At 32.1% G+C, this 24,504-nt stretch overlaps 4 protein-coding genes across 8 annotated transcripts; 3 read left to right on the top strand and 1 right to left on the bottom strand.

Annotated features, from left to right (window-relative positions):
- The first annotated feature begins 171 nt into the window (after window positions 1–171).
- LOC131941925 (uncharacterized) lies at window positions 172–2,133 on the top strand. Its single transcript, XM_059301538.1, has 3 exons — window positions 172–440; window positions 1,113–1,242; window positions 1,950–2,133. Exons 1-3 carry the CDS (start codon window positions 279–281, stop codon window positions 2,051–2,053), a joined length of 396 nt encoding a protein of 131 aa, XP_059157521.1. The 5' UTR covers window positions 172–278; the 3' UTR covers window positions 2,054–2,133.
- An 877-nt stretch (window positions 2,134–3,010) lies between these two features.
- LOC131941922 (uncharacterized) lies at window positions 3,011–6,925 on the top strand. The gene is made up of 7 exons (XM_059301531.1): window positions 3,011–4,041; window positions 4,425–4,562; window positions 4,721–4,850; window positions 4,960–5,045; window positions 5,279–5,347; window positions 6,259–6,350; window positions 6,432–6,925. The coding sequence occupies exons 1-7, from the start codon at window positions 3,364–3,366 to the stop codon at window positions 6,517–6,519; spliced, it is 1,281 nt and encodes a 426-aa protein (XP_059157514.1). The 5' UTR covers window positions 3,011–3,363; the 3' UTR covers window positions 6,520–6,925.
- Window positions 6,926–8,707: 1,782 nt separating this feature from the next.
- LOC131941924 (complex I intermediate-associated protein 30, mitochondrial) lies at window positions 8,708–13,957 on the bottom strand. Of its 5 annotated transcripts, none has more exons than XM_059301535.1 (5): window positions 13,905–13,957; window positions 10,982–11,318; window positions 9,997–10,192; window positions 9,437–9,622; window positions 8,708–8,963 (listed from the first exon to the last, which is right to left on the bottom strand). In XM_059301535.1, the coding sequence occupies exons 2-5, from the start codon at window positions 11,251–11,253 to the stop codon at window positions 8,745–8,747; spliced, it is 873 nt and encodes a 290-aa protein (XP_059157518.1). In that variant the 5' UTR covers window positions 11,254–11,318; window positions 13,905–13,957; the 3' UTR covers window positions 8,708–8,744. The 5 variants fall into 5 exon arrangements, with proteins under 5 accessions (XP_059157518.1, XP_059157516.1, XP_059157520.1 ...); XM_059301533.1 differs by having other exon boundaries at window positions 13,886–13,925; XM_059301537.1 differs by lacking the exon at window positions 13,905–13,957 and adding an exon at window positions 13,429–13,577.
- An 852-nt stretch (window positions 13,958–14,809) lies between these two features.
- On the top strand, window positions 14,810–23,964 carry LOC131941920 (kynurenine 3-monooxygenase). The gene is made up of 14 exons (XM_059301528.1): window positions 14,810–15,027; window positions 16,817–16,886; window positions 17,495–17,682; window positions 17,991–18,039; window positions 18,973–19,060; window positions 19,424–19,592; window positions 19,836–20,029; window positions 20,125–20,182; window positions 20,551–20,640; window positions 21,620–21,677; window positions 21,829–21,911; window positions 22,136–22,237; window positions 22,396–22,455; window positions 22,576–23,964. The coding sequence occupies exons 1-14, from the start codon at window positions 14,974–14,976 to the stop codon at window positions 22,729–22,731; spliced, it is 1,419 nt and encodes a 472-aa protein (XP_059157511.1). The 5' UTR covers window positions 14,810–14,973; the 3' UTR covers window positions 22,732–23,964.
- The last annotated feature ends 540 nt before the right edge of the window (window positions 23,965–24,504 follow it).

The raw sequence follows: 24,504 nt of genomic DNA, 5'->3' as shown, positions 1-24,504 counted from the left end.
ATCTTAACTAGATCTATCTCTGTCTAGATCTAGAAACTAGATCTAGGTCGTGAAACCCATTAATAAAACGTAGAATAGGCCTACAATGTCTAGATTCTAAACGCTACAGTCTACGGTAGGTAACTCTGGATTTTATTTTCAAAATAGGACTACAGTTGTTACAGTCCTACGAACTATCACTAGACTATGAGTATCAGTGACTGAGTGATGTTTGTTTAGTTTAGGATTGAGGACTACTGATCTACATCTAACTCATGATTAGATATTATTAGATAGTCATGGAAGATAGCATTAGTTCGTTTCCTATCAACAATAATAAAACTAAAGATCTAGATCTAGGCAATGTTGATTACATAACTTTTGTATCACTCACTCACAGCTGCAAGTTAAAAGAAGCGCAACTACAAGCAACAAATCAGGAAATCAGCGCTGTTGAAAAGGTACATTCACATATTGAATATTGTAATAAGTAATAAGATAGGCATATATTTATATAATAGTGGCCTTCACTATATACTATAGAACTATAGATGTATGTAATAAAAATAGATGTAGATCTAGTGTTTATTTATATATTATATATTATTATAATTATAATTATTATATTAATAGGCTTAATAAAAAAAAAACAGGGCGAAAAGTTTTAAAACACCACTGAGTACTAAATCTAGAGATTATCTAACCGCAAATCAGATGCCTGTGACTCTTTTTAATGATATTAAAAAAAGTAAAGAATCCTCTTAAGACCTAGCAATCCAATAATGGGTGCAGAAGTAGGTAGAGTTCATAATGATAATACTGTTCATAATCATATGTTTCTTGACCTTGGCATATGAAGGGAAGATGGGCTCAGCACTTTGCCCAGCCGCCTTTACTTTCCCTAACATGAGTTAGGTACCCATCAGAGCTGGGTGGACTCAGAAACTTTTTAATATTAGATCTACTTTATTCACTATTTTTGTATTATCTACATTAAATTTTATGAAAAAAAAAAACAACAACAAAATGCAACTCTCATATGTAAATGTATCATGCCTTTTAATTTGAATTCAGATGTTTGACAAAATGTGAAATATTATTTTATCATTGGCTTTACCTTTATTTATTTTCAGGAAGTCAATGTACTAAGACTTGAAAAACAGTGGTGTTTTGATGAAAAGGGTAACAGAATTATTCCAACAGCTGAGCAGCAGGCATTAGACATTTCTCAGAAATTAGTGTCACATCCTCACCTTGTTGAAGGTAAGAATCATTGTTATTATCTATATGAAGATCTGCAAAAGTAAGTAGGCTTTAAACATTTTTGCAGATGCTAAACAAAGCCTTTCTATAATATTTGTATTTTGGAAGACTTGCCACTTAAGTTTTAATGGCATCTGCCAGCTTTGCTGGACCAGATCATTATTGTTGACATGAATAGTACACATGTTTTTGTGTGCATTTTGTTGTCTGAGTAATCTTAACTTAAAAAAAATATTTTTTAAAAAAATTTAAAATTCAATGTTCATATAATGTAGGCAATGTAATAAAAATTGTCTACTTTGGATTTTGTTTTTACTTTGAGGCTCCATTTCTATTGACATATCTACCTACTATAGGTTCCTCTTTCTTCTTTTAAATATTTATTTATACTATTGTACATCAGCATGACCTGATGGCTTGTTTGTACACACTTAAATTACATTAACTTCTGGTAAAGAGAAGAAAAAAAAATGTTTGGCTTTTTATTTTCAAATATTGTTTAGTTACCTAAAATATTGCTCTGAATTTGTACAAAAAGGATCCAAAAAACATCATGTTTTTATGATCACATGTTTTAATACCACTGCACATGATTTAAAAAAATATTTAAATGCTCCATTGCTAGTTCAACCCATTTGATTCCATGTTGGTGTTTATCATTTGTTATCTTTTCCCGTCAAAGTTCACTTTTTCTTTTTAATCAACAGATGTTGTCAAAGCTCTAAGAATGAAGAGAATAGATCTACAAAGCAATTTAACAGAACTCCAAATGAAACTTAACTTACTGAAAGGAGATATTAAAAAGTTGTGAGAATAATACAGTACTTGATCTGTTTCTTTTGTTATTTGTAAATGTACTAACAGAAACTTGTATTAAAATGTTCTAGTCCTTCAAGTGTTGTCTGATGTGTATAAAGCAATAACTGATTGCAGGAATACATATTTTAAAATTACAAATATATATAATCTGTAATGTATAGCCTCTCTAATAAGTACAGGATACCTTTATTGTAAAAGGTTCAAGGAAGTGCTAAAGTATTTTGTTATAAAGATATTTCAAAACTGCTGAATTGAAATAGTGTGAATTAACAGTGTTAATTTATTAAACATTTGATGCACTTATTAAAGATGTATGATTTTAAATTTACAAAAGAATTACATTCTTAAATTTTTTTTTTTTTTTTTCTGTTGAGTACAAAAAACAACTAAGTATGACAGTCACAGGACAGTTGTACATTAGGCCTATAAATTATAAATAACAAAATTGTCTCATAAAAATATTTAGATTGAGTATTTTAAAAACCCATTGCTTCTCAGAAAAGCATGTTATAGTATAATAAAGAATGATATGATAATTAAGTATAAGGTTTCATCCATAAATGATATCAGGCTGACTTGGATATCATTAACCCCCAATCATCACGTCACAACATATAAGTAGAACCTCCTTCCCAAAAATTCCAGCGCTCCACCCCCCCCCCAACACCCCCCCCCCCCCCAACACCCCCCCCCCCCCCCGCCAAAATTACCGTAATTCTAACATAATTGATTTATACTTTTCATCCAGTTTTCTTTAATGAAAATACTTCAGCTACCTCTCATTTCTTGAACCCCACGTTGCACAGTGCCACTCTGGGTTTAAACCTACCCACTCCCATAGTCTTCAGATATGTCACTACACCTCAAGGGTTCATGAATAAAAATGCGAAAAAAATCTGAGAAGACTGTTTCCTAAACTTTACAAAATGAAGACTTCTTATGTTATTGTAGATAGGTGAGGCCGAAGCCTAAGGCCTAAGAAAGATAAGAACATGAGTCGACGCAGTTGTTTAGAAACATTTCTGGGAGAAATGGAATAAAAAAGGACAAAGGCGTCATTTACATCACTGATTAATCGTTTTTTCCCAGTAGTAGAGATCTAATTGCAGACGCACTGCTAGTTTTACAGTAACTTTTAACAATCTACAAAATTATGCAATCGACATCATGCGGCATTGAATGCGTGTATGAAACGACAGGTCAACTGGGGTCATCGCAACAGAAATACTGTGCTACATACATTTCTTGCAGTCTCCCCAAATTTACTATGTTAAAAGTGTTATATTAAAGTTAGATTTAAAAATGTTTGGGATAAACAGGAGTATACCAAAGAAATTAGCAAAAATTTGTATTAATCCTGAAAGAACTCATGGACCTTTGAGCAGTTTTAGTACCTTTAGTGAAATTTTGTTAACACAACATAGGTCAAAGGTTAAAGTTGAACACTGTAAAAGGATTAGTTCCTTAAATGGAAAGAGACATTACAGTAATCAGAAATCAATTCATGTGAAAAGTTGCAATGAATTATGTAGATCAAGGCCTTTGATGAGATTTGGCATATTTTGTAGAAGTTCTAATAATTTGCACAATGAACTAGCTTTTTTATTGAACAGCACAGGCCTAATATATCCAGATCAAAAGAAACATTTTCATAGTTTTACAGGGGTTAAAAGACTTCCTTGCTGGGATGAAAAGTATTTTTTAAACAGTTTTCCAAAAAATGTAGAAAGAGGCATTCATTATGGAAAAAAGACATGCAATGAAAATAATAACACCCTTGAAAACACAAATTCTGTCTTTAAAATTTCAAATAATAGAAGCAAAGTACGAGATAAAACTAGAATTATTCTTAATGGAAGAATTTCAAGACTTAAAAACAGTATTACACTGAAGAGGATTTTGTTGAAGGAGAAATTGCAGTTGCACAGAGATAGGAGTATTTTGAATGTGAATAAAATTAAACGGAAGCTGGAAGCAAAGGTGCATTTTTACTTTTTTTAAATTTTTGCTTGTTTAAGGTAGCTTAGTATGACAATGATTGATCTGTTCTATAATACTTAATAGTGTTTGGCTGAGTTCAGTTTTTCTTTAATAGGTACCTAATTAGTAACTGTTACAAGCCTAATAAATGTATCTATAGTATTCTATAGCTAATCAACAAGAAGCAGAAATAATTCTTAAATCCTAGCTTTTACTCCTAAATCCTAGCTTTGACAAATTTAATTTAGATGTTTTTGAAAGAATCATATAGTTGTGTTTTTTTTATATTTTTACCAAATGGTCAGTTTTGATGCTAGTAGACAATATTATAGTATATCTATGAAATTTCACTAATAATTTAACTTTAAAAAAATTTACAACAGAAAGAAGATGTCAGAACAATTCCCAATTTACTGACAACCTTAAGAATGGCTTCAGCACCAGTCCTTGCTTATCTCGTTGTACATGATCACTTTGGAGCAGCTTGTAGCATTTTTGTTTTAGCAGGATTAACTGATGTAGTAAGAGTCAATAATTGTTTCGTGACTTAATTGTGCTACTAGTACAGTATTTTACAAATGAAGTATGTCTTCTGTATGAATTAACGTTTTACTACAGAGTGATGTATTTTTAAAGTCTTTTTTAAATTATGATGCAGATATTATTTTAAAATTTACAGTTAGATGGTTACATCGCTCGGAACTTCAAGAATCAACGAACAGCCTTGGGAACAGCTCTAGATCCATTGGCGGACAAGTTACTTGTTAGTTTTTTGGGCATTTCTCTTACATCTGCTGGCCTAATTCCAGGTAATTTGTTTATGCTTTTTCTTAAGTAATAAAAGTAAAACAAAAAAGTAATTCATTTGTAGGACATAACATTGTTTGTATTTTCAAACATTACATGTTTTATTTCTAGTCCCTATGCTAGCTCTGATCTTGTTGAGAGACGCAGGGCTAATAGTTGCTTCGTTCTACATAAGATACATCTCGTTGGCACCTCCAGTAAGAATTAACAGTAACAAGACTTAAATCATGCTCTTTAATACCATCTCTAATTTGGAAGTTTGGAAAACATTCATTGTAAACATTATCATAAGTAGTTATTAAACCCACCTGTGATGTACACTACACTAAAATGTGAAAATAATTGATTTTAAATGGGATAACATTGGAAAGTATATCATTGCCAAACAATAATGTAATATTGTGTGTAAAGTTTTTAACTGTTATTTCAGAAAACATTATCCAGATACTTTGATGTCTCACATGTAACAGCTAAACTTTACCCCTCAAACATAAGCAAGGTTTGTGTGAATTATATATATACGAGCCGGCCCGCGGCATAACATACGCCGCTATTTAGTTGTTGTTTTTTCTACTTTTCAATAATTCATAATTTGTGAATTCGACAGTACCAACGCTGCCACTGAAAATATTTCTTTAAAACACTATAAGTAGCTCGTTAAGGACCATAACCCCCCCCCCCCCCACCCTTCCTCCCCCCCCCCCCCCCCTACGTTTAAAATCGTTGGCTCTGCTTGTAAACATTTAGAGTGAACACAGCTCACTAAGACCATGTAGGGGTGGGGAGGTAGGGAGCGCGTTTACAGCTTGTTTTCTAGCGGCTCCCAGAAGAGAATTATATATATACAAGCCGACCCGCTGCGTATCATACGCCGCTATTTAGTTGTTTTTTTTCTACTTTTCAGTAATTTATAATTTGTGAATTTGACAGTACCAATGCTGCCATTGAAAATATTTGCTTAAAAACACTAACCCCCCCCCCCCCCCGTGAAAGCAGCCTCCTCTTAGGCCTAGTTACCTCCTCTAAGTTTAAAATTGTTTCAAACTAAATTATCTGCCCCTAATAGCCGTCACCAAACCCGTCTCTATGATTGTAAAATGTAAACAGAGTGAACACCGCTCACCAGATCATGTGGGGGTGGGGTGGGGGTGGTAGTGATAGTGAGGAAGAGAGGGGACTGCAAAGGCGCGCTTGCAGCTTGTTTTCTAACTGATCCCAGAAGAGAATTATATATATATATATATATATATATATATATATATATATATATATATATATATATATATATATATATATATATATATATATACAGTTCTAAGCTTTTATGTTCAATAAACTTAGTTGTAAAAGTTATAAAATTATTTTCTGATCAATCCAAAAGTGTTAATTAAAGAATAAAATTTTTTACAGGTGAATACAGGACTTCAGTTGTCATACCTTGCTGCAACATTGGCATCTCCTGTCTTTGATTTTGTTGGTAGCCCATGGCTGGAGGGTTTCATGTAAGATTCAGTATTAACTAAAAGAATAGATTTTCTAAGTATGCTATTTAAATGTATACATCCAAATCCTGTCTCTTTCAGGTATTTGACAGCAGTAACCACATTCATGTCTGGAGTGGATTATGTATTGACTTGGCGACGAAGATTAAAAATAATAAAGAATAACTAACATGAACAATGCCTTTAGTTCCATGTTGATTAGACTTTCTCTTTAAGGTTATAGAATGTTCTAATTCTGTTATATTATACAACTTTACATATTTTTATTATTTTAACATTTGTCATTTTCTTGAGTGTAGGTCAGGGGTGATATGATGTTAAATAACACTGCCTTTGATTTATTTTATTCTTGTTTAATGCAGTGTTTAATTATATGACTAAGCATTTTCCAAGTTGTAAACTGCTGGTTAATTTTAAACAGTTTAGTGCATACATTTGAAATAGTATTTGTAATCCTTCTTTATCAGTTGAACTATGGCAAATTTAAGTTGAGGCATTTATAATTAATGAAATATTTTATTAATTAATTTTCTGACTATTAAATATTGATTGGATAATTAAGGTGACACATTTTTTTTAAAAATAAGGCTTTACCATTGCTTCTATTTCCATCAACATTTAAAATTATGTTATTCTCATAATCATAATTTATTTTAAAAATAATTTTTTATTATTAAATAGTTATTTGTGGTGGTCTATGGAAATGCTGTATAACATTTTAATGATGAAGATTTTTGTGATCTATTATTAATCCACAATCCCTAGGTATTGCAATGTAATAAAGCAGAAACAAATCTTCAGTTTAAAAGTTCAGTATTGATATGAATTTAGCCTCCATGTTTATAACAAAGGAAAAGTATTCCACTCAGTGCATTTATATCTTAGACTTGTTGCATTTCAGTACAGTTTTCACTGTATACATCTTTTTCTTTATGCACCCAAGAAACATGGGCCTCCCTCCACTTTTGTCAGCCTCTGGCAATTCTTCTGGCAGCCCCTCCATGACAGTCCTGCCTCTGCAAGTACTTCCTCCCCATCTCCCTTGGCCTTCCCTGCTTTCTTTTCCCTTGTATTATCAGTTGTACAATTATTATCATGATTCATAGGATAGTATTGGAATACTTATGAAATTGTAACCCAGATTACCATGTAGTTTTAATTCCAATTTTTAAAAAGCTGTATAACTATAACAGTTCAATCCTTTTTCTAAACAGCATGGGGTTAGGTTTTTTAGTTCACATGTCCATGTAATAGGGAATGCCTTTACATTTTACGCTTCTTAAGCTCAAAGTACAATGTAACAGTTTAATAAAAACCTGTTAAACACTGTAATTTACTCTGTAAATGATATAATGCTATTATACTTAATGACTGCTTCACTAAGTTACACAAAACAGTCTAGTATTCAAGTGCTTATGTCTGGTGTGTTGTTTGTCCACAATATGATTATATACTATTCATTATTTATGTCCATTCAAATACAACTCAGCAATGTTCACCATTCTACCAGATTGTAAACAGTTTACCCCTTTTACATCTTGATAATTCATTTCTTTAAAGCAACACATATACACTTGTGTTTTCTTCTGAGGACTACTCATCCTTGCCAATTGTCAGAACATTACCTTTTGATCAGGTAATATAGCAGTCATCTTTATCAAAAAGTTTGAATACCATTTTCGTGTAAAGAAGTTACCACTATGGTCTGTTTTGCATTGTCAGGTTTACCCAGGGCTAATTATTTAAATGACCAGTGGCTGTAATAGCAGTTATATTTATAACTAGTGATTTAAATGTCATAATTCATAATAAAACTTAAAAAGTCATGTTTAGTGAAGTGTACACAACCAGGCATTCTCAAAGTTGTAAACTACTGGTTAATTTAAATTTAAACAGTTTACTCCTTACAAATTAAACTTTGAACATTTAAGTTCAAGTTAAGGCATTCATAATTAATAAAGATAATGTGTTACTTTTATGACCTGATATCTTTCAAAAAACGTATGTTGACCTGTATGACTACATATGCTAGGAATGTGTTGCACCACGCCCTACCATGGCTGAGCTCATGGACTAGGGTCAGGAACCAAGCTCAAATTTTGGGTTAGCAACTGTGTGCCTGATCACAAAAAACTCCTACTTGCACCATATAGAGCTTCAAGTCATACTTTATGCCTGATGGCAGTATTTGTACCAAAGAAAACATCTGTAAATAAAGTGTTTACTACCAACATACTAGCATTTTACTTTTCAATCACACCAATAAATAATGTAATTTGTAAACACACCTTTTCATCACAACTGGTAGTTATTAATTCCTATTGACACAAGTTTCAGTTACATTAAAAACAGCCAACTAAATTTTGTATATACTTATTTTAATACTAGCTGTGATCAATCCATGAAATTTTTAAGATGATAAGTTTCATATCTAGATGTATCTGAGAGATTCATATCATACATGAGGGCTATGCTTTCAATCTCTAAGGCAAATGGTCCTTCTGCAGCATCCATTACTGTGATGCCCAGGCTGTTGACAATTGTTAATTCAGGGTACTCTTGCTTGTCCTGAATGCGTCCATGGTGACTTAAAAAAAAATTTGAGAAAGGAACCTGTTGAAGACAAACACACCTTTAAAAATCTAAGAGAATATAAACAAGGAATTTTTTTAAATAAGTTAATTTACAGCTTACAAAGTAGCAATTTAACAACTATTTTACAACTGGATGTTATAAACATAATTTCTCTAATTAAAATCTGGCGTAGTTTTAATTTAATGACATCAACTCACTAAAATGAGTCACTAAAACTGTTTTTAAGGACCTGTTACAAGTTATGGCTAGCGAGGTCAGGTGTCACCCGGTGGGGCACTTCATGGTGTCACCCCCCAGTAGCAACCTTTCCCAGGGACAAACTTTCAATTTGTACCCCCCCCCCATCAAACTTTCAATTTGCACCCCCCCCCCTCAAATTTTTCTCTATATATTTTGCTTTTTTTTGACTTGGTGTCACCCCCGTAAATGGTGTCAACCGGTGCGGTCTGCCCCCCCCCCCCCCGCTACGCCTCTGTGATAAATATACTCACCTTAGCTAATTGCCAGTAAGGCCCACCTCTAGTATACAGAGGACACTGCCACCGGTTCAGCCAGTTGATATCAAATTCAAAATTGCAACCAATGACTAGGGAGTAAGGCCTTCCATCACCCCGGACTTTGAGCAACATACAATTAAAAAGTGACCAATCCCAACTGGTATCTCTTTTGAACGCTTTCTGAAAAAAAAATTTCTCTGCATTATGTAATATGCATGATTAAAATGCAAAAACTGAAACACGCTGATCTGACTGTACACCTGTAGCATTTTTCTGTAAATTTATTATCTGACTTAATAAATTTACAGAAAAATGCTATAGGTGTACTCTACTCGTGTTACATAAAAAAAGAATATATTAAGTTGTAAATGACATAAATCATAAATTTTACTGCTAAATTATCAGACTTATTAAAATCATGATTTAGTTACAGTGGACTTGAATAAAAACGACATCATTTTCAGGTCAGAACAAATTATGTATTGGGAATATATAGTTATCCCCCAAGTGTTTTGCATGGGTACACAACTACCATCCTTACAAATAACACTTACAAGTGGCTTGGGACATGTAATATTGGCATAGCCAGCATATTTAGTTTTCCCATCCTTGGGCACTTCTTTAGAGAGATAGCCATGAAATAGACCTGTGCTATTCTTTGTGAAGGTGAACTCAGCACTACTTTTTCCAGTATCGTTATCCTTGTCTGTGCTCACAATCCAGCTCTTGACAGCCGCTGGATTGTTGAATCTGATTGAACAATTATATTTTTAGTTTTAATTTTCCAGTTTAATTGTAATATATTTACTATTATTTACACATACAACTATTACAACCTAAAAATATTTTAATTTAGAATCAAACCATACTCCCTTAAAAAATAACAAACCAGTGAGCAGGTTCGAAAGTGAATTTTACTTATATATATATATATATATATATATATATATATTCCATTACAAGTGTGCATTTGTGTATACATAATACATATTTATATATACATTACTGCTATTATATTTTAATTTCTGTCACATGACATTTAACCCAAAACTCGGCTTCACAAACCTTAATATTTAATAATGTATAATATCATAAAAGGTTTTAAAATGTGTTTTAGAATTATTTTTTAATGTAGCCAAATTTCTCAAAAATATAAAAACAACCCAATTATTTCTAGTTTTTTAAAAGCAGAAATTAGACATATAAATTTTAGGAAATATAATATTTAAACTAAAAGTTTAAAAACAATTACGCCATGATAAATTGTAATATTAATAACCAAATTATTTCTTAAATTTATAAGTTATTTTAAGTTAAATTGTCTCTTGATAACCAAGTTTCACATTAGTCATAGCTGTCTCTGAAAAATTCATTTAGTCATTAAATATTTTCTCAGTGATATCAAGTGGGTCAATGTCATAATGTTGATACATTTGAAACAATAAAATTCTTAAAGTCAATTGTCTGTTCTTCCCTTTAAGAATAAACTGTTCTAAACCCACAATATAGTGAAATATAATATGACACTCATTTAATTACCGAAAAATGACTTCATAATTTCCATGTTCACATTTCAGCATTGGATTCCTATGAATCAATTCATTTGTTTCTCTGAACCATTGTTTTAACTCTTCACCCACATTTAACATTTCTCTTTTACCTGGAGGTAATTCATAACTTGTCCCTTTCTTATTTAACTCAAACAGAGTGAGTGATTCTGACTTAATTATTTTTTTATTTCTGACAGGGACAAAAGATAATCTGACTGGTAACAGTTGTACTAGTCTCCTTCCACTTCTAATTCCAGCCATAACAAAATGTCTCAAGCGTTTATAGATCTACATATGATCCAGGCAGTATATTGTTCAGTTGATATCTAGAATGGAAATAGTAATAAAATGTAGGGCAGATTTTGTTATATTATACTTAATTAATAATTATAGGTCTACCTATATAAAAAAATTGTTTTTATAAAATTTTGTCTCAGTTTAAATAAGTGACTAGGTTTCTATTATGAAATTAATAGTAATTGTTAGGCCTAATTATTAATTAAAAAATCCACATTTAAGGCCTAATACTAATTATTTACAGTAATTTATTAAAATTTATTTTAAAATTCATTGTATAGTTCCTCAAGTCATTAGTCAGGTCTGCTCATCTAGTTATAGGCCAACTCATCTAGTAATGTGATTTTTTAAATGGCTACAATGCTATGGCTTATATGGTGGGTTAGTTTTTAATAAGAGTTGTTGTGACACGATGGACCATTCAGCACAAATGTGTCGTCTGCTTAAGTTCTTCTCATTCCAATACAAGCCGGGCAAAATGGGCAGGCTTAGTTGACTGTTTGTCTTGACACGATGGACCATTCAGCACAAATGTGTCGTCTGCTTAAGTTCTTCTCATTCCAATACAAGCCGGGCAAAATGGGCAGGCTTAGTTGACTGTTTGTCTTGATTAAGTCATTATTTTCAAATTTTTATTTTCAGGGTCAAGTATATTTTAAATGATTTAGATTAGTTTATTACGGCTGGGCAGTTAATTTTCTATCAGTTAACCAACATTTTGGAAATGTCAATTAATGATTTTAATGCAAAAAGATGTTACTTTTTTAGTTCTTACATTATCTTATGCTACCTTTTACTCAAGTTGAATGAAAAGAATATACCGCAGATGGAAAGTGCATTGCAAACACAAAACATTGGTTATTATAATCTAATCAGTATTTTTGTAGAATTTGAAATGATCGCTCAACTTTGTAAAAATGAAAAGGTGGATTAGTCTTTTCTGGCAGCCATCATTACCAAGGCACCAGCTTAAAAATGTAGGTCAAGCAGTAACCTAAGTCCTAATCTTGATTTCTAGGTCTACTCACTCTCATTTGTCATTTATTGATATCTAGATCTAGGTCAATATGATGGGGTATGTGATAAATTAATATATCTAAAAAATGAGAGCACTATTCATTTAATAAAGTGTCAAAAGTGCAGTTGTGAGTACAGAGCAAAAAAGTGGATCTGGTCTCTAGAAATGTAGATAAATAAGTGGAGTACATCTAGATTCTAGAATAGTCTAGACTAGACCAGATATTAGTTAGGCCGATTCTAGCCGGAGGAAGATGCACATATTTACTAAACAGTGCTACAGAGACATGGTTTTTCTTGTCATCTACATGTTTGTTGTTCAGGCTTATGAGTTGCACTGATGGGATTAACATGATAAAAACTTAAATAGTAAATTTAAATATGCTATTAAAAGTATTTTTTTTAAAGATGTTATACTTTAGGCGGGTAGATCACTTTACTAGTTCTTGATATACCTACTGGGCTAATAGCTAGATTCTATCCCCTGATGATCCGCCCAAAGTGTAACAGCTCAACCACATGATACAATTAGTTTCAAGTTTCGTGTAGACTAGATCTAGTTTTACTTTTAGTAAGAGAGTTAGGCCCTCATTTTAGGTTGAAAAAAAGGTGACTCCTTAAATTTTAATAATTATTTCACATTTTGAGGAGGATTTATGTTTTCAAAAATGTTTCCTTGTTTCTTAATCTTATGTACCTGTTTTTAAACAATTGAATCAAAACTTTTCAGTAATAAATGAAGACTAGCGATGTTTCCAACAGATGCAACCATGCTCATTTACTATAGCAGCCATTTTTTTTTTGTAAACTTATAGCGCGAAATTCAGGGGAAGCCACTCTAACTTACAGATGGCCGCTTTTTATAGCAAATCCTGCTCGCAAACACTGCCGTTTAAAGTTAACTTCTGGCCTATATTTGATATATTATTAATCAATATTATATTTAATTTAGCCATTGATTTAGGTTTATTATTAATTTTTCTATAATATTTGACACAAATATATCACAATATAGATCTAATACTTCTATTCTATTAAAGCCTTGACAATGAGGTGACTTTTTCGTACATTACTAGCCACGGGCGATTTTACGTAGATTTCTACCTAAAAACGATAGATTACCCATTTTTTAGCTTAGAAAGTTTCACATTCAACTTCAAGTACTGATCAAGTGTAAGTCAAGTAACACAAGTAAGTACATATCGACATATCGTCAAGTCAAATAACATTAACAATTTCAATGTACAAAAAAACAAAAAACATTAGTCCTGATTAGTCAGTGATTAGGCTTAGGTCATTAGCCCCGTGCCCGTAGGCCTATTTAGTATTTGATTAATTTGTACTAGATCTAGTCTAGATTCTATTATAAATATTATATAATATTTATAAATTTCTATTTGTCAAATTTGATAGTTTGATAGCTTGTTGTAAAAAATGTTGTTGGCTTGTCACTTGTATGCCGTCGTTATTATACTATCCAAACTGAAGACAGACAATTAATTAATTATATATAGATCTATAGTCTAGATATATATTTTTAAAAGACGACTACGGTCTTCAACTTTTAGTAAAATTTTACTGAAGTAAAGAAATGTTACTAGATTTCTAAATGTAGATCTAGATCTAGACTCTACTAGTGTGCAGGCTAATATTTTGGAACGGTAGGTCAAACACTTGCCAGATTATTTTGTAACATATTTGCCAAAAAAGTATCACCAGTGTCAGTCTTCAGGCTAAATTTTATATTCTATTTTGTATTATGGTACAAAAGAAATAAAAGTATAAAATACATTCAAAATCAATTACACACGAGTCATCTATAAATGATGTCACGCTTTTTTGTCGATGATCACCCACTCCCCATCGTCACAATTCCAATTCGGTAAGGTGGTCAGGTTTAATTTAAATTTGCAATAAAGTATTTAAAAATGCGGAAAAAAACAACCTGCTAAAAATTTCAGCTCCAGAAATTGATGTTTCAAATGCAACAGGGTTCACACACTTTCTGACCCCCCCCCCCCCCCTTCGAGGCCCCCACCCAATGCTTCCCCTGGATACATTACTGCATGGCGAAGTTCTCTTAGCGACAACGAATGGTTGTTAAGTAGCTGGTGAGAAGTGGTGGGTTAGGCTGAAGTGTGACCGTAGTTTTAGGCAGACATCAGTGTTTCTTTCAGACTTTTTTCTCCGTGGGTGGGAGGGGGCACTGAAAGATACAGTTGGGGAAGTTTTGTGGCGACACTGTATCACCCCCAATGACACTGGATAGAGGTGGGTGAGGGATGTGGGGGTAAAAATGCGTGACGTAATAAGTGCATGATCCTAAACGAAAAAAATCAAGTAAATATAAGCCTCTATTACATACAAAATAATTACTTATCGTGCATTTTTAAAAATCTACTATAATAACTTAGCCTAAACTCAATAACCTGTGTTTTTTCTTTTTAAATACTGGTTGGCAACCTTGACCCCTATTTGACTGTTGACCTGTTTACTAATAACTGAGAAGCCACGAGTCAGTAATCCTGTACTGTACTTATATAAATTAGGTCTTGTTAAAAGTGTTTCATTAGTTAACGCTGTGCTATTGCGGTTGCTGTGTGACTCAGTCAGTTTGGTCCTACAGCTACTTTACATTTACTAAAACTGCAAGTAGATTATTACGAAATGGCGCATCAGTTGCATAAGAAGAAACATGTTGCTATTTGTGGTGGTGGATTGGTAAGAATTTTTTTTAAAATGAATAATAAATATTAATAAAAAATGTATTAGTTGGACTACTTTAGTACTTACTTTAGCACTTAGCTTTTAGACTTACTAGATCTACTCACTACTAGATCTAGTAGAATCTAGATCTAGTACTAGGTTTAGTCTACTAGATCTAGATCTTGTTAATATCATATATATGGTATAAGAAGAGTATTTAAAAAAAAAATGTATTATGAATTATGAAATATGTCCAACTAAAAGAGTAAAGACTGAAGAGGGTAAATATTGAAAGAAATGATAAAAACTGCCTTCTTGTTAACAGTTGCAACATGATTTGTTCATTTTACTTTTAATTTAATATTTAGCCCTAATGCTTGGCTAGCCTTTTCTTTTTAATAACAACTTATAAAAGCTTATAAAAACACATGGCTTAATATTAGCCTATACAGAGGCGTAGCGATGGGGGGGCAGGGGGGGGGGGACATATGTCCCCGGGCACCAACATTAGGGGGCGCCAAAATGGGTTGGAAAAAGGTAAAAGTAATCAAAAGTTTGAGGGGGGGGGGTGCAAATCAAACGTTTGAGGGGGTGCAAATCAAAAAGTTTGAGGGGAAGGGTGCAAATTAAAAGTTTGTCACCAGGCACTGGGAAGGGTCGCTACACCTCTGAGCCTATATAATAATTTAATCACAATATTAGGCTATTAGGCCTATATGTAACTATTTAGGATAGGCCTAATTATTGTTAACTTCTAGTTAACATAGTTATTTAAATGTAAACATTTCCAGTGTAATATTTCTTGAATCTTAGCTGTTCTTTGCCCAAACTTATGACAGTTGAGTTGAAGCAAATAGTACCCCTGACCCCCCCCCCCCCCCCACCCCCGTGCAGGATGCCCAATCTATGTACCTCATGTGCACAGGTAGCCACTGGGAAACCAAAGGGCTCCCAATAGTACAATCCTATCAGGGTGCTGGACGATGACCCTAGTTAAATTTAGTCATCTATTTTAGTAACCCTCCATATCCCTAATAAAGGGCTCTCTTTTAAATGAATGTACCACCATAGTGATCACAGGGGAGCCAGAGGCACCCAGAGTCACATGTATGCATCTGGTCCAATGTTGTCAATGATTATAGTAGCCTAATGTATCCATAGTGTATGGCACTCTTAAAACAAATGTAGGTGCCATAATACTCACAGGGGAGCCCAGGGTGCACATGGTCATATGACTATCGGAGGTGCTTGTGCAGTTTAACCCTTAAATCGAGTAGTACCCCTGACTCCCTGTGCAGGCTGCCCAATCAATTGATCCCAGGTGCTAAGATAGCCACTGTGGAACTCTGGGTGCCAAAACGCACCCTCCTGCCCTAATTAAATTTGTGTGTGTAGAAACCAACTCTGGCATATCCTCAGCTTCCTAGAGTTTCATGGCAATCAGATAAAAGGTTTAGTACAAAACATTCTAGGAGAGACAACTCCAAAATTAAACAACTGCTGCCTTGTAGTTTGTTCTTCGTTGGACAAAGGCTATGGAAGCAAATCCAAAAAGAAAAGCAGGCTGATATCGGAGTCAATGGCCTCAATGGCGCATAACCAGTTGACACGTAACGCTTAATTGTGTTGGAGGCGTGGTCGAGTCGGCAAAAAGCTCATGGTTGATAAATTCGAAAAAGTCTCGAGTTCAAACCCACTGGCAGATAAATCTCGATCCCCTTCAACACTAATAATTAAGAACGAAGAAGAAGAAGAAGAGTACAAAACATTTGTAACAATAAAGTTGTTTTTCTCATGTTATCAGGTTGGATCCCTGAACGCAATTTACATGGCAAAACGTGGGTTTAAGGTGGATCTGTTTGAAATGAGGCCAGGTAACACCTGCAGCAGCAGCAGCTGTTTTATTGTAATCATGGCTAAAGGTGGTCATAAGGTTAATTATGTCTAGCCAGTTCTTAATTATGGCTAATTATAATAATATTAAATCTCTAATGCTTGCGTGATAAGAATGAAGTTTAAGTATGAACTCTCTTAGATGGTAGAGTTTGTTTCTGTGTATATTGTCATGATACAGCTCTAATGGAATTAAAATGCTTAATCACCCAGCATCTGTTCAACTTTAACCACAGAAAATACTTTGCGTGTTTGTACTGTAGAACAAATATGTTCCCCCTTGAAGTGCACCACATAATCAAGATTAATATTTTTCTGTTTTTAGCTCAGTAAAAAATCAAACGTCATTGTACATGATTGGGCCTTTTTACCCAGCTGTGCTGTGAGCTTGTGTCCTTAACCTCACCCAATTAATTCAGCTTACAACAGACATAATATTAGTAGATCTTAAAAATGTATTTCAAGTGACTTAAAATTGTAATATACACACATTTTAAAATTGATTTGTTTCGGTTATTTCAAACTTAAGCCTAAGTTTTAGAAACAGTTTAAGACCTTGCAATATTTGAAAGAACAAGTTTGTTTGCAGATATTCGGACACAGGATATTGTTAAAGGAAGGAGCATCAACCTTGCTCTCTCTTGCAGGGGACGTGAAGCCCTAAACCTTGTAGGGCTAGAAGATACAATCACAAAAAATGGAATTCCAATGCATGCTCGTATGATTCATGATCTAGATGGAAGACGGAGATCCATTTTGTATGGCAATAAAGATCAGGTATTTAATTTCTAACCTTTATAGTTTAACATAAATACATAAACATAATCACCCAATATGTTTTTTGTTTTGTTTTTATTGTATAATAATATAGTAACATTTTTTTTGGGGTTGGTTTTATCAAGTGATTACTGAAACCCAACAGTTTATATGGGTATCTGACTATTGCTGACCAAACTATCCTTTCATACGTTGAAGTCAAAGAAACAGATTAACTTTGCTACATCTGATCTCAAAAAAAAAAAGGTTTACTTTTTAAAAATTATTTTAACTAAAAAGTTTTTTATTTTCACCATTTATTCCCTCAGTACATCATGTCAATTGATCGGCGTTTGTTAAATGAAGTCATGCTGACAGGTTAGTTTATTGCAGGTGATTAATTAGCATTAATTTGAATACTAATTGCTCATGTGGGCTATTGATTTGATTTAATTACTGCCACCCTTACCACCTGTTACAAGTACTTAATTCATAAATGTTAATTAATTTAACAGCTCTATAGAATTTGTTAATTATATATTCACTACATTTATTTCTTGTTATGAGATAGTAAAGATTACTTACAATATTATAGTTGTAATGGAGTGAATACTTTAAAAAAAATTATCTTACATAACTAGAAAAATTCCTAAACTTACCTGTGATAAAAACCTTATCAGCAAAGAAGTTAAAAAATAAAATTCGCACTAGCTGTAAAGTCAAAGTGTTGTCATATTTTTGGTGTCATATATTAAGCAAACAAGAAATCACCAAAGTTTTAAACATCAAATGTATCAGTATTGTAATTAGGAGCTCTGTTTAATGTTATAAACTCTCTATAAACACAGGTTGTGTAATAGCAGTACAATAAAATTATTAAAATGAAGGCATTAGCAAAAAAATAAAAGTAAGAACAGTAGATTTAGTGTCATAATTAAGTATTATTACATACAAAGATTTGAGTGGTTGCTTAGTTTCCTGTTACTTGATATGTCAGAAAAATTTGTATTTTCCAATTTATTAACCAAACCAGATTTACATAGAACAATGAAGATCCATTTCACAATTCATGCTAAAAATGTTCTACTTTGTTTTGGGCAGTAATTATTCACTTGTTAGATAAAATTAAACTTAATTAAAACATGGAGTAAGCCTACCATAATTACACAAGGTTTTTCAACAATCAGTCTTACTTTTCATTAAAATGTTTTAAAAAAAATTATATTACCTCCCCTACTTAAATCTCACACTTCTTTTTAAAATTGTAATTAAGTATTTTGATATCAACTAAAGGGCTAATTTATTTTACAGCTGTGGAAAAGTATGAGGATGTTGAAATTCATTTCTCCCACAAGCTTGTCAGCTGTAACTTTAACACAGGGGAAGCAACTTTTGTAAAGTAAGCCAAAATGATGTATCTAAAAATAACTTTAAAATTTTTGCTTTTTTAACATTCACCAGTTTCAAAACCATAAAATATGGTTCAATTAATATAGGGTGTTATTTTACAGATAAGTTGTATATAACTATGTTAATATAACTTAAGTAGTAATTCGTACCTATTTGGTTAAATGATTCTTATCAATAATGATGTCCAGTTATTTGTTTAGTTGATAATTCCAATACTATTAGTCCTGGGTTTAGTTTTAAGTATTGGTAGTGTTATAAAATCTGGGTATGGCTAATCAAGTACTAAACAAAGTAACTTCTTCAATGTACATTTTGTTTTCAATTAAGAAATGGGAGTTTGTTTTGTCAACAGTGACAAAGGTCAGAGTGTGACCAAAACATTTGATCTGGTCATTGGTTGTGATGGGGCTTATTCCGCCTTAAGAAAGCAAATGATGAAACTCAGTAGGTTTGATTATCAGCAAGAGTACATTCCCCATGGGTATATGGAGCTTAACATTCCTCCAAACAGCAAGAATGAGGTAAATGGTTTTGTTAATAGTCATGAGCTGGGTTAGTGTATGGGGTATTTCTATCCATTAAGAAAAAAACTAGATGTGTATAGATTTTTAAATACATTGTTGTTGCATAGTTGTATGTGATAATTATAAAAGTAATTAGTAGTTTTATCAGAATACTTCTTTAAAAAAAGATTCTATTTTAGTCTTGTTATTACAGTTATAAAACATGTAACTGTTCCTTTTTTAATGATGTATATTTATCAGTTTGCCATGGAAATTAACTACCTTCATATTTGGCCAAGAAATGAATACATGATGATTGCACTGCCAAATCTGGACAAATCATTCACAACAACACTTTTCATGCCCTTTGATATGTTTGAGTCATTAGACACTGAAGAAAAACTGGTCAAGTTTTTCAAAGATGTTTTTCCAGATTCCTTGCCATTACTGGGAGAGTGAGTACCATTGTATGACTGGCTTAAAGCAGCAAGATAATGCTTTAAAATTGTAAAACAAGATTAATTTTGATGTAATGATTTTCTCTTCCCAGAGAGGAGTTGGTAAAAACTTACATGTCTTGTAAACCATCCCCATTAATTACAGTCAAGGTAAGTTTAACATCTGATGTAGCTTTGGATCTTAGCATCAAATTTATGAAGCTTAGTACACAAAAAATATTTTTACCAACTTGAATACAGTTTGTTTAAAATACTCTAAAAACATATATATATATATATATTTCAACTTTATATTAGTGAGAATAAATTGGAACCTATAATAAAACATAAAATATCTAGTAAAGTTTTATATATTGCTTGAGGTGATAAAATATTTGCTTAATTTCAAGCTATTCATATATACATCATAATTGTATATTTAAAGTTTACTTGCAATAAGAAAGTCTTATTGACTTTTCAATTGTTTTGCTTTTAAATCTTGTAAAATAAAAATTTTCATATTCTGATTCCTTTCGCAGTGCCATCCTTACCATGTGGGTGACAAGGCTGTTATCCTTGGTGATGCTGCCCATGCTATGGTTCCTTTCTATGGGCAGGGAATGAATTGTGTGAGTCCATGATATAATTTACTAACCTTTGTTATACATCTTTCATATGCTTCACAATAGATTGGCTACAAAGTTTTTAAGTTTTGCGTCATGTGTTAATGAATGAGCTCATTTTGAATTTTCTTCTTTCTACTATGAGATTACAGTATGACAAAGGTCCACTTGACATCTTGACAATGTAGGAATTACAAATAACTAAACTTACTCAGTACCCACAGACACTGGCCCCAGCCCACCCCACTCAGGGAAAAATTATATGGGACACCTGACAAACTGGAAACCACAGTCCGGTTTGTCCACGAAGTTGGACTTGTTGTCTGAATCCTCCACCATTTCAAAAATTAAGAACGAAGAAGAAGAAAGAAGACTCAGTACCCAGTGTTTGCATGAGCAAAAGATCACATTCTCAAAAGTTGCAAAAATACAGAGGAACCAACAAATAAAAATATTACATTTTGTTAATAAATCATGCAATAACCAACTCACACTTAAAATATTTTTTAATGAAGTGAAATTTACCTTTGGCCTAAAGCTAGAACATACTTTTATTGCTTAAAATCATTCTTAACATTTAAAAAAAATAAAGCATTCGTAAACTATCTTTGAAATTAGATATGATTGCATAAAGTGCTAGTTTAAAACTCAAAGATTTATATAAGTTGTAGTTTTTTAATAACACAAAGATAAAGAACCCTAAAGTTGGATCTAATACAATTTGGCTATATTAAAACTAATTTAAAGGAACAAATTATAATAAGCTAGCTGTTTGAAAAAACTTATGTAACATTGTGATACTCAGATTTAAGGTTTAAAAAAAATTGGACTTTGTCCATTTCAACTTTATAAGATTTTTCAGATTTTAAAAATAATGAAATTTAAGTTCCCCTTTCAGACCTAACAATCCATGTCAAAGGCTCTAAAGTACTATTGTGTCTTGCCATAACTATACCTTTAAGTTCCATTGTTCAATGTATTTCAGGGAATGGAAGACTGCATCGTGCTCAATGAAATTCTTGATAAGTTTAATGATGACTTCAGTGAGAATTTTTTTCTGTTTTATCATAACTGCAGTTTAAAGCTAGCCTCAATTTAAAAAAAAATTCAACTTTAAAAGAATACTTACATTATTGTATAGACAAAGTGATTTTGAAGCCAAAATTTTAATATAATGTTTTTTTCTCCAAACAGGCAAGGCATTACCAGAGTACACTAAAGTGAGAAACCCTGATGCCAAGGCCATTTGTGATCTGGCTTTGTACAATTATATTGAGGTGCGACAAACATAACTATTGAATTATAGACATTAGTAAAATAGTGCAGAATAAAGTGCTGTTTAAAGCAAAAGAAATTTGAAAATTACTTTTGCAATTTTAAACATTGTTTTTTTTTTTTTTTTTTTTTTGTGAGGACAGATAATCTTTACAAAATAGATACTTATCATTCAATACAATGAGCTTTTTACAAAAATGTTTACGTCTATTTATATTTGTTCCAGATGCGCAAGGGAGTGAACTCTAAACTGTTCTTATTTAGGAAGAAATTGGATAACCTGCTGTTTAACCTTTTTCCTAATTCTTGGGTACCTCTCTATACCATGGTAAGCTATTTATCATAGCTCCTTCCCTATACTACAGAGCTACTTATTATCTCCCTCTTTATAGAGTGCTATTTATTTGCTATATATTTATCTTTATTCTCTCTCTACAAATAGGCAAATATGTGTGTGTGTAAATGTATGAAATTTTAAACTTACAGGTGTCCTTTACAAGGACGAGATATCACGAATGTATTCAAAGAAGACAGTGGCAAGATAAGGTAACTACTATCTATATTTCTTTTATTTAAATGAATTTTTAAAAAAAGCATGTTTAGAAGACTAGGAAAGAGAACTATTTGTTAGCCTACGCATTATATTTGGAAAATAATTTTTTTCAGGTTTTAACTAAAGTCTTAATAACGTCTGCCGTTTGTGGAGGTATTGGGCTCTGTGCAGGCATCTACCTGGCTCAGAAGAATTTGAGATTGGCAGAAAGACTTGAGGAGTATGGACTAACCTGGGGCAACTTTCAGCAGCTACTTGAATGGAAATAATTGACGCTGCTTAAAACAGCATTTCATAAAGCTTTACTGGGACTTTTAATCAAGGGAACCCTCTATACAATGTGCAATTATTGAATTTTTTGTGCCTTAAAAAATGTTTGAAAAATTTAAAGTCTAAAAGTTTTGTTAAACATATAAATGTTTGAAAAAAGTTTTTGTATCTTATATATATATTTCCTTTGGTTTGATATAATGAAGATAAAGTGAGCTTTTATGTAATTTTTAAAATGTAAACATGCTTGGCAGCTCTTTTGCTTAAAAACAATACTTAAAGTTACATTATACTGTAACTTAAGCTACTTGTACTATATTTTTTATAAAAAAAAAACAAAGAAAGTAGGTTGTGAATGAACAGATTTTTTGTTTTTTTAAGCCCAATTTTTTCTTATCTGTTGCAAGATCTTATCTATTTGTTATCCACATATATTGAAGGACGTTTAGATCTAAGTTATTGACTCATTAACTTCTTTGAAAATATGTCTTAGATATTATAAAAATCCAAATTTAAAAAATAGAAAATCACTATAAAAGACAATTTAAATATTCCTGCGTGTTTGAATTTACGAATAAATAGCATTTTCAAATTATATGAATTTATGTAAATAGTCCTTAAGAAACATCTGATTTTTTAAAATATATTGATTTGAATTGTGTCTGTATTGTTAATGACATTATCAAACATTACTTATTTTGGAATGAATATTTATCAGATACACAAATGAAGGAAGCTGTTAAAACTAAATCATTTTAAAAAATGTTCGTGTTGAAAACAAATATTTACATCATCTCAAGTTATATTGTACCTCATAATGTCCTCCACAGTTGTTCTAGTCATGTTAATATGGCTTAGATTTGTTGCCTAAATTTACTAGCATATAAAAATCATTAATTATTTTGAAGTTAATTTTTAATCCAGATTTTTGTTATTATGCACTGATGAATTGCTAAAGAATATAATTTACTGTTGCTAGTCTTTATAACATGATAGTGTTCACATTGTACAATTTATAAGATTCTCATATATATATTTAAACTGTTCAACTCAATGATTACATAAGATTTTTCTTCTTGTGATTATATTATACTGACTCATTAAAGACAATCCCTTTACTGGGGAAATAGCAAGGGTTGCATGGTATTTTACTTGCAGTATTTGATGCAACATTAAATTGTTTAACTATCTGTTAATAAACAAAAGGCCTTTTATAGGGTCAAAATTGTTGATTTCAATTTGTGTCATGGTTTGTTTTTTTTTGCTGGAAGATGTGCAGAAATTAGGCAATTTTTATGTATTAAAATACATGTATTATATTTATGCCTTAGACCTGTCCAATAGTTTCTGATGTAGCGAACTAACCTATGAAGGTGTACTTTGACCATATTAATCTGAAAACTTCCCAAGAAGAATGATGATGCTCTATTTCTCAATAGTCACACCAGTAGTATTGGCTACAAGTAGGTAGTCCAAACTGGCGAAAAAGTGCGTTTTAGGGTCAGTTTTTGCGGTTTTCAAAAATAAAATTTCACTACTTCTAGTTGTCCTATAAGAATAAAAATTATATGTCAATAAAGTTTAAGCCTTTATCTGTCGTAATCTGGTATTTGTATATCTGTAACATATGTTTGAATGTGTTTTATATTGGTTTGAAAAGTATCAGTTACGTCAACAAATTTCACCGTTTTGCGTGTACCGATCGACCCCACACTGTTTCATTTGGTTGCGGCTTCGCGACGAAGCATCGTAGAAGCATAATCTTAATGTCA

The sequence above is a fragment of the Physella acuta genome, unplaced genomic scaffold (genome assembly GCF_028476545.2).
Source record: "Physella acuta isolate Inbredline_101_S28 unplaced genomic scaffold, ASM2847654v3 ptg000377l, whole genome shotgun sequence".
Taxonomy (NCBI): domain Eukaryota; kingdom Metazoa; phylum Mollusca; class Gastropoda; family Physidae; genus Physella; species Physella acuta.
This window is presented reverse-complemented; position numbering and strand designations above follow the sequence as displayed.

Excerpts from the sequence above, each read along its gene's own strand:
- LOC131941925 (XM_059301538.1), top strand. The coding sequence starts at position 279 with ATGGAAGATAGCATTAGTTCGTTTCCTATCAACAATAATAAAACTAAA. Across the intron at positions 441-1,112 it reads AAATCAGCGCTGTTGAAAAG|GAAGTCAATGTACTAAGACT; the intron begins GTACATTCACAT and ends ATTTATTTTCAG. Across the intron at positions 1,243-1,949 it reads ACATCCTCACCTTGTTGAAG|ATGTTGTCAAAGCTCTAAGA; the intron begins GTAAGAATCATT and ends TTTAATCAACAG.
- LOC131941924 (XM_059301535.1), bottom strand. The coding sequence starts at position 11,253 with ATGGCTGGAATTAGAAGTGGAAGGAGACTAGTACAACTGTTACCAGTC. Across the intron at positions 10,193-10,981 it reads AATTATGAAGTCATTTTTCG|ATTCAACAATCCAGCGGCTG; the intron begins GTAATTAAATGA and ends TTGTTCAATCAG. Across the intron at positions 8,964-9,436 it reads CTTACTGGCAATTAGCTAAG|GTTCCTTTCTCAAATTTTTT; the intron begins GTGAGTATATTT and ends TGTCTTCAACAG.
- LOC131941922 (XM_059301531.1), top strand. The coding sequence starts at position 3,364 with ATGTTTGGGATAAACAGGAGTATACCAAAGAAATTAGCAAAAATTTGT. Across the intron at positions 5,046-5,278 it reads ACATCTCGTTGGCACCTCCA|AAAACATTATCCAGATACTT; the intron begins GTAAGAATTAAC and ends CTGTTATTTCAG. Across the intron at positions 6,351-6,431 it reads CCATGGCTGGAGGGTTTCAT|GTATTTGACAGCAGTAACCA; the intron begins GTAAGATTCAGT and ends TGTCTCTTTCAG.
- LOC131941920 (XM_059301528.1), top strand. The coding sequence starts at position 14,974 with ATGGCGCATCAGTTGCATAAGAAGAAACATGTTGCTATTTGTGGTGGT. Across the intron at positions 15,028-16,816 it reads CTATTTGTGGTGGTGGATTG|GTTGGATCCCTGAACGCAAT; the intron begins GTAAGAATTTTT and ends TCATGTTATCAG. Across the intron at positions 18,040-18,972 it reads AAATGAAGTCATGCTGACAG|CTGTGGAAAAGTATGAGGAT; the intron begins GTTAGTTTATTG and ends TTTATTTTACAG.